At 51.1% G+C, this 9,248-nt stretch overlaps 2 protein-coding genes across 2 annotated transcripts in view; one reads left to right on the top strand and one right to left on the bottom strand.

Moving 5' to 3' along the window:
• Positions 1-2,706: 2,706 nt before the first annotated feature.
• Positions 2,707-8,001, bottom strand: LOC102000421. The gene is given in 4 exon segments (XM_013348318.2): positions 2,707-6,302; positions 6,305-6,536; positions 6,539-7,788; positions 7,791-8,001. Coding segments are annotated over 4 exon segments (5,172 nt in total). The 5' UTR covers positions 7,885-8,001.
• The window catches only part of Sfpq (splicing factor proline and glutamine rich), a 21,405-nt gene continuing 20,039 nt past the window's right edge, over positions 7,883-9,248 (top strand). The window contains exon 1 of the mRNA XM_026782282.1: positions 7,883-8,038. Coding sequence (XP_026638083.1) covers positions 7,883-8,038 — 156 coding nt within the window. The remainder of the gene's footprint in view (positions 8,039-9,248) is intronic.

Here is a 9,248-nt window from a genome sequence, read left to right as displayed (position 1 = left end):
GGGCAGCCTAGGTCTGCGGTCTGCGGGAGGGATTTACAAAGATGCTTCTGGAAGGAAGTGAAAGACCCCCCCCGAGGTGGGCTGCCTTTCAGTCTGGGGAGACCCTCCCAAGGAACAACGAGACCATTTGTGCGGATGCAAACAGCATGAGGTTTATTCAGATACACAGGTACCTGGGGCGTCTTAGTCACTCGAAGGACTAGCGCGCCTTTAGGCTGGGGCAGTGGGCTTTTATAGGGTAGGGGAGCAGAAGCCACGGTACAGAAGCAAGATGCATGGTAACAGGGCTGGGATTGGGCAACTCGGAGAAGGCCAGGTGCAAATTGGGGTTAGTTAGGTGGTTTCTGGGAAATCAGATAAGCAAGCTGACTTGGCTCTTATCCAGGGCACAGTCTGTTTTTCTGAACCCCAAGTTCCCCGTTGGCACTCCAGGTGCTCAACAGACATCCTGTCAGGCCTAACGCCCTTGCCCCTAGACTGAACTTCCCTGCCCTGCTTTTTAATTATATTGTTTAAGAGTTCAAGCCTTGCAATATGGCGTTACTATTGCTGTTAGCTTTATGCTATAATGTGGGGGTCTTTCATTCCCCCATTTCTCTTCTAACTTGAATAAAATCATTTATTCAATCAGAGGACGCTATCAATATCTTCTGGGTCGAATTGTTGAAACCGATGATATTGTTGAGTGAGGACCAGGGCTTGTATGACAGAGAGTCTGTCCTTCATGAATTGGACCAATCGATTTAAGATGCAGGGTCCGAAAAGTAGGATCAATAATATAATGATTAGGGGGCCCATGATGGAAGAAACTGGAGTGGTGAACCATGGGAACTTATTGAACCAACCTTCGAACCATCCTTGTTCTGACTCAAATAACTGCTGTCTCTGTTTAAGCCTTTCCCTCAGCTTGGCCATATTGTCTCTGACCAGGCCAGTATGGTCTGCATAGAAACAACATTCCTCTTTTAGGGCAGCGCATAGACCCCCTTCCTGAAGGAACAATATATCGAGCCCCCTTCTGTTCTGCAGCACGACCTCTGATAGGGAGGTCAGAGACTTTTCCAGCGCGCTGACTGATTCCTCTAGAGCCTTAATATCCGTGTGCATCGCTGCCTGGAGCTGCCTGAATTGGCTGGTGGCTATAAGGGCAGAAGTACCAGTCCCGACCCCGGCTGCAATCCCACCCATCGTTAGTCCCCCCAGTAGTAAGGCTAGGGTCAAAGAAACAGGTTCTCTCCTAAAGCGAGGTCTCTCCTCAAAATGACTGTAGATATATTCAGGATCATGATACGTCACCTTTGGCCAGAGTTCAATTAAGACACAATAGTCAGAGGTCATGTTGAGTACCATAGCTGAGAGGCAAGGAGTTAGGCCAGAACTACATGCCCAGTAAGTTCCATTGGGGGGCACCAGGTAGTAGGAACCAGGTGGGATACTCTGGGTTGAGTTGCAAAGAGCCTGATGTGAGCTAGGCTTTCCCTGAAACTTCTGACAGGGTTAGCTTATGCTGAGGAACGCTCGTGCAACCAGAAGGGGGTGAGGTATGGTTGCTGTAATTACCCAAGACAGCAACCCCTTCATAGTATGGGGGGCTGGAGGTCAAGCATAACCAACATTCTTGGGTCTGGTTAGGGTGTGTTAGGTTAAGAGCAAGGCAGGCTCCCTGTACTAGGTTAAGTAGCCTATCCCCGGTCCCTGAATGATGAGGAGACTGGGTGGCCGTGGGTGAGGTGGAGTAGGTATTTGGAGTGGGTGTGACGTGGAGGGGAGTCTTTGGAAGCATCGCCTGACTGGGTTGTGATGGGGACTTTTGGTCAGGGAGGACCGGATTAGGACCAACTGTTATGTTGACCGTTTTTATCTTTTTTTGTTTTTTTTTTTTTGGTTTTTCGAGACAGGGTTTCTCTGTGGTTTTGGAGCCTGTCCTGGAACTAGCTCTTGTAGACCAGGCTGGTCTCGAACTCACAGAGATCCGCCTGCCTCTGCCTCCCGACTGCTGGGATTAAAGGCGTGCGCCACCACCGCCCGGCTCTATCTTAAGTTTGATAGTGAAAATGACGCCTAGGTCCTTTTTAGTCATCCTATTAGGGAAATACCATCGAAGGCCCCATGTTTTCCCGGTCACCCAACTGGACTGCCCAGATTTCCGACCTCGGGGGGTGAAGGTGATGTTTAAGGGCAGACAAGTAGGCGTGTTGCTGCACTCACCGGGACATGATCTGGGGGAGGTATAGTTTTTATGAACTGTGATTAAGTCCCAGGAGGAGCTAGGTCTCCAATAAGCATCCCCGGTGGTTTCGCACCCCCATGCGTTACAGAAGAGGCTTTCCCATCCTCCACAGCGTCTGGCTTGGCTTTTATCCCTCCCATCCCGGGGACAGACATAGAAATCCAACTGACCCAGGAGGCACCTGCCCTGAGGGCTCCCGCAGCGGTATTTTCCTCCAGGGGAAAAACGGCTACCGGGCACCTGAACTTGTAACTGCGTAGGCGACAGTTCAGGAATGTCCCACATCTCTGATCCTGCTGCAAGCTGGCAAAAGTCTGGAGTGAGTTGGGGCCACCAAGTATCCCTAGCATGGATTGCCTGAATTTCCCAGACGACCTCTCCCGTTGAGGATAGCACCTGCCATTTTAGAGAGCGTACCTGATGAGGATTCTCTCCCCTGGTTACTAGTCCTAGTCCTAATAAAATCCATAAAATTGTCAAAGGGGTCCCCCGGAAAGTCTTATCTTTAAAGGGTTTTGAGTGCGTTGGACCCTCCATGATGGTTTTGTTGTATCCTCGTCTGGGTGAGCTGCCTTCACGTGGGAGGCGTGGACCCAGGCTGCAATGCCGTCAACTTTTAGTGCCGTTGGAGTGGTCAGGAGCACGGTGTAGGGTCCTTTCCAACGGGGTTCCAAGTTCTTGGTCTGATGTCTGCGGACCCACACGGTGTTGCCAATCTGGTAGTTGTGAGGCACCGTTGGTTTGTCCAATTGCTCTTTGTAGGCTGCAGCAAGCGGCTTCCAGACCTCCCTCTGTACAGTCTGGAGTGCCTGTAAATGAGCTTCCAGAGAGGGGCTGTTAGCAAAGTCTGAAATATTGGAATCAAAGAAATTAATGAAGGGCGGGGGCACCCCGTATAGTATTTCAAAGGGTGTGAGTCCATGGGGTCCGGGGGTATTGCGGGCCCTGTAGAGTGCTAGGGGCAGTAGGAGCACCCAATCTCTAGCGCCAGTTGCAAGCGTTAATTTGGTTAAGGTCTCCTTAATAGTTCTATTCATTCGTTCTACCTGTCCTGAACTCTGGGGCCAGTAGGCACAATGTAATTTCCAATCAATCCCCAGGAGCTTGGCCACCAACTGACTTACCTGGGAGACAAAGGCGGGCCCATTGTCAGTGCCCAGCACTTTGGGCATGCCGTACCTGGGGAAAATCTCTTCCAATAGTTTTTTAGTCACGATCTTTGCCGTTTCATGCTTGGTTGGGAAGGCTTCCACCCATCCCAAAAAAGTGTCAACAAATACCAACAGATACTTGTACCCATACAATCCTGGCTTGACTTCAGTAAAATCAATTTCCCAGTGGATTCCAGGACGATGTCCTCTCATCCGGATTCCTTGTCCTAATTTAGTCTTTCCCGCATTTACCTGGGCACAGGCTTGACATTGGTCTACAATTTCCTGGAGGATACTGTCCCGGCCTAATAAATAGAAAAACCCTTCTTCCCGGTCTATTAGGGTTTTCATCTTTCTAGGACTTAAGTGGGTCAATTTATGCAGATACTTGAGCATTTTATGTGTGTATGCCATTGGCATAACAGTCTTTCCTTTAAAGGTCCATTGGTGTGTGACTGGGTCCTGTGTGGCCCTCAAGTATTTTAAGAGTTCCAGATCTTTTTGGTCATGTTTGAAAGGGCTTCGAGGCTTGTCTGGCTGTTGCTGTAAAGGCAGAGTAGTTGAGGTGGACTCCTGTGCCACCCTCCTAGCTGTTTCATCTGCCAGGCAATTGCCTCTGGCCTCTTGGCTGTTTCCCTTTTGATGCCCAGGGCAGTGCATAATACTGAGTTTCTGGGGCAAGAATAGGGCCTTGAGTAGAGCTAGAATCTCAAGCTTGTTTTTGATTTCCTTTCCCTCAGAAGTTAGCAGCCCTCGCCTTCGATAGATTTCCCCATGAATGTGGGCAGTGGCAAAAGCGTACCGACTATCAGTATAGACATTAAGCTTCTTACCTTCTGCCATCCTGAGTGCTTGTGTGAGGGCGATGAGTTCGGCCCGTTGAGCGGAGGTCCCTGCTGGAAGGGCTTTAGCCCAGATTACCTTGGTTTCGGTGGTTACTGCTGCCCCGGCTCTCCGTTCTCCATCCTTTAGGAAGCTGCTCCCATCCGTATACCAGGTGAAATCAGCATCTTTAAGAGGGTGATCCGTCAGGTCCGGTCTGGTCCCGTGCATTTCCTCAAGGATCTTGAGGCAATCATGCTCTGCCTCCCCCTCTGGCAGAGGGAGCAAGGTTGCAGGGTTCAGGGCTACCACAGGTCCGAAATGGACTCGGTCAGTGTCCAGAAGCATGGCCTGATAGTGGGTCATGCGAGCGTTGGAGAGCCAGCGGTCAGGGGGTTGCTTGACCAGGGCCTCCACTGCATGAGGGGCCAAAATAGTCAATGGCTGCCCCAAAGTCAGTTTGCCCGCGTCCTTTGTCAGGACTGCTATTGCAGCTACCATTCTGAGGCAAGGGGGCCATCCGGAGGCCACCGGATCTAACTTCTTTGATAGGTAGGCCACAGGGCGTTGCCAGGGTCCTAGCTTCTGTGTTAGAACCCCCTTGGCATAACCCTGTTTTTCGTCTACAAACAGCTCAAACGGCTTGGTCAAGTCTGGGAGTCCCAACGCAGGGGCCGTTAGCAGGGCCTGCTTTATTTTCTGGTATGCCTTCTGTTGGTCCTTGCCCCAATCAAATAGAGTTCCTGATTTAGTAAGGGGGTGCAAGGGGGCCGCCATCTCTGCAAACCCCGGGATCCAGAGGCGACAGAATCCTGCCGTCCCTAGGAACTCTCTCAGTTGTCAAGGGGTCCGAGGCACGGGCATTCCCATAACTGTCTCTTTCCTGGCCTCTGTCAGCCATCTCTGTCCTTTTTTAATCAAATACCCCAGGTAAGTAACTTGCTTCTGACAAATCTGAGCCTTCTTAGCTGAGGCTCGGTAGCCAAGGTTCCCCAGGGCCTGTAACAAGGCCTTGGTACCTTCCCTGCATTCCTGTTCTGAGGTGGCCACCAGCAGGAGATTGTCTACATATTGAAGCAGCATGAGAGTTGGATGCTGGATCCTAAAGTCAGCCAAATCCCTGTGCAACGCCTCATTGAACAGGGTGGGGCTATTTTTGAATCCTTGTGGGAGCCTGGTCCAAGTTAACTGTCCCGAAATCCCCAAGTCAGGATCCTTCCATTCGAAGGCAAATATAGGCTGACTCTCAGGGCGAAGTCTCAGACAGAAGAATGCATCCTTCAAATCCAACACTGAATACCAGTTATAGGTCGGGGAGAGTCCACTCAACAAATTGTAGGGGTTAGGCACTGTGGGGTGTATGTCCTCCACCTGCTTGTTGACTTCTCTTAGGTCTTGGACTGGCCTATAATCCCCAGTTCCAGGCTTCTTGACAGGCAGTAAGGGAGTGTTCCAGGGGGGCTGGCAAGGTATTAATATTCTCTGGTCTAAGAGTCTCCGTATGTGGGGTCTGATTCCTTCTCTGGCTTCATGTGACATAGGATATTGTTTGATCGAGATGGGGGTGGCTGTAGCCTTTAAAGATATAACTAAAGGGGCTTGTTGTTTGGCCAGTCCCATGCCCCTAGTCTCTGCCCATGCTTGAGGGAATTCTGTCAGCCAAGAGGTCTCTGTTAAGGGGTCAGGTTTTGTGGGTGGTTTGTGGAGCCGGTATTCATCTTCCAAACTTAGGGTCAGCACATGCAGGGGCTGCTTTTGGGGCCCGGTGATCTGCACCCCCGAACTTTCAAAGTATATTTGGGCTTTTAATTTTGTTAGCAAGTCTCTTCCTAGTAGTGGATATGGGCAGTCAGGGACATGAAGAAAAGAGTGAGTCACCTTACCAGTAGCCAGATGAACTTTGCGATCGGTTGTCCATCGATACCTTTTCCCACCGGTAGCTCCTTGGACCCAAGCAGACTTGTCGCTCAGGGGTCCGGGGTTCTGGGTCAACACAGAATGCTGAGCCCCAGTGTCTACTAGGAAGGTGACTGGCTGCCCCCCAACATTAAGGGTTATCCTGGGCTCAGGGGGGGGGGCTCCTGACCCCGCCCTTCCTAGTCATCCAAGGTCAAGAGGGAGGTTTGGGGTTTTGGCTTTCGAGGTCCTCTAGGTCTCTTAGGACAGTCTTTGACCCAATGTCCTTTTTCCCTGCAGTAGACACATTGATCCTTGTCTACGCTGGGCCCCCTTCGATCTCCCCCCTGTCTATCCTGTCTCTGTCCTGAGACTACAGTGGCCAGAAGCTTGCTAATTTCCTTATTTCTCTTACGGTCTCTCATACTCTCTCTCTCTCCTCTGCTTCCTTTCTGAGTCGCTCCTCTTTCTCCTCCTGCGTCTCTCTCTTATTGAAGATCCTTTCTGCCTCCTTCAGTAAGTCTTGAAGTGAGCTCTCTTTTAAGTTATCTAATCGCTCTAATTTTCTCTTAATGTCTGGAGCTGACTGCCAAATGAAAGACATAGAAACATTTGTTTCCAGTCCTGGATCCTCCGGATCATAAGGTGTATAAATGCAGTAGGCTTCCATAAGTCGCTCTAGGAAGGCAGAAGGGGGTTCCTCAGAGCCCTGGGTGATCTGTTTTACCTGGGCCAAATTGGTGGGGCGTCTGGCAGCCCCATGGAGACCCGCTATGAGCAACTGGCGATAGTGAATTAGGTGATTCCTACCTTCAATTGTGGTGAAGTCCCAGCTTGGGCGTTCCAGGGGAAATGCTGCATCAATTTCATTAGGCAGCTGGGTGGGGCGGCCATTGGCCCCACTGATATTCTTTCGAGCCTCCAGGAGGACTCTTTGTTTCTCCTCCGTCGTCAGGAGTGCCTGCAATAGTTGCTGGCAATCGTCCCAGGTGGGCTGATGGGTGACTAGAATAGACTCAATCAAAGAAGTTAGCATGGAGGGATCCTTAGATAAAGGGGGATTATTATTTTTCCAGTTGTAAAGATCCGAGGCCGAGAAGGGCCAGTATTGGGGCTGGCCATTGGTGCCTGCCCTGAGTGGAAAAGCCTGAGAAGTGCTTGAGTCCACAGGTTGTTGTTCCCTCCTTCCTCTCAGCCTGGTAGCCACCGGAGAGGGCTCTAGTGGCTCCGCCGCGTTTTCATCGCTCGGGAGATCTGCCGGTTCTGCCTCGTTAGAGTCCTGGTATGGGGGTGGCTCTTCCAGGAGATCATCCCCCGGAGGCAGGACTTGTGGAACCGGTTTTGTCTTAGGCTTCGGTGGTTTCTTTTCCTGATAGAGTTTAGTTAGGGCGGGGTAGAGGGATGAGCGAGAAGGGGGTTGCGCCGGGGTTGGAAGGATAGGTGGAGGTAAGGAGGGTACAGAAGGGGCAGTGAAGATGGGACGTTTCGGGGGGACAAACGGCTTGACCCAGGGAGGAGGGTCATAAGCCAGGGCTTCCCAGGTAACAATATAGGCGGTCTGATCAGGGTGCCCATGTGGGCCAGGATCCATCACTTTGGCTTTGACCTGTGAAATGGTGTTAAGATCAAAAGTCCCATCCCGTGGCCATCCCACATTGAAGGTGGGCCATTCTGAGGAACAGAACGCTTCTTGTGGACGTCCACTGATTGATTATTAGCGGTGTCCTGTACATCATGCCAGTGCTGCAAAGTTAGACTAAGGGGGGTAGTTACTGACTGACCCATGACGATAAACACTGAAACTGATAGTACAAGGCTGACGAACAATAAAGAGACGAACACAACCAAGCGTCGCGGCGCGGCTCCGGTTCAAAACCGAAAGCAAAAAGTCAGATGGAGACTGCGAGAGTCCGGACCTCTCTTCTCCCAGAAGAACCACGTACCCCTCAGACAACGGGGGAGCCCCGAATAGTCCGACTCTGGTAGTTGGGTTCACTGAACAAGGGCGAGCCACGAATTTGGCTCCTGATGCTACTGGAACGTCTTCCAGAGCTGCGGTCGGGAGTCCGGGCTCGTCAGCCTCTCCACGGGTCCGCCAGATACAGATCTAGTTAGCTAACTAGTACAGACGCAGGCGCAAACACAGAGACACGGATATACACAGAGAGCTCTTGCTAGCTAGCTTACCTCCCGTTGGTGGGTCGGTGGTCCCTGGGCGGGGGTCTCCTAATCCGGGACGAGCCCCCAAATGAAAGACCCCCGAGGTGGGCTGCCTTTCAGTCTGGGGAGACCCTCCCAAGGAACAACGAGACCATTTGTGCGGATGCAAACAGCATGAGGTTTATTCAGATACACAGGTACCTGGGGCGTCTTAGTCACTCGAAGGACTAGCGCGCCTTTAGGCTGGGGCAGTGAGCTTTTATAGGGTAGGGGAGCAGAAGCCACGGTACAGAAGCAAGATGCATGGTAACAGGGCTGGGATTGGGCAACTCGGAGAAGGCCAGGTGCAAATTGGGGTTAGTTAGGTGGTTTCTGGGAAATCAGATAAGCAAGCTGACTTGGCTCTTATCCAGGGCACTGTCTGTTTTTCTGAACCCCAAGTTCCCCGTTGGCACTCCAGGTGCTCGACCACAGACATCCTGTCAGGCCTAACGCCCTTGCCCCTAGACTGAACTTCCCTGCCCTGCTTTTTAATTATATTGTTTAAGAGTTCAAGCCTTGCAATATGGCGTTACTATTGCTGTTAGCTTTATGCTATAATGTGGGGGTCTTTCAGAAGAAGATGCAGTTAGATGGGGCCGTGAGTGTGTGGGGGTTTGGGAAGAAATGCTGCTTCCCAAGGACGCTCGTGTGAGAAACTTGCTTGGAACAACCCCAAGGAGTCTGTCATCCACTATATCGGAACAACAGAGAAGCTGAATGTCAGCCCAGTAGTGACACATTTAAATGCTTCCTTCATCTAAAGCAGTCTTTGCTTTGAACACAGGCAAACATGATTTACATTTACCCGCGTCTTAGTGCAGGAGTTTGAGCTTTTTCCAGATGCAGAAAACTCAGATTCCGGATCTGTCTTCTCATTTCTTTATTGGTCTGAGCTCCTAGAGCAGGGAGATGCTGCATTTAGAACTCATTCACTGAGTCCCTAAAAT

This window comes from Microtus ochrogaster, chromosome 10, assembly GCF_000317375.1.
Source record: "Microtus ochrogaster isolate Prairie Vole_2 chromosome 10, MicOch1.0, whole genome shotgun sequence".
NCBI classification, from domain to species: Eukaryota; Metazoa; Chordata; class Mammalia; order Rodentia; family Cricetidae; genus Microtus; species Microtus ochrogaster.
The sequence above is the reverse complement of the archived record's forward strand: the minus strand, read 5'-3'. Positions and strand labels throughout refer to the sequence as shown.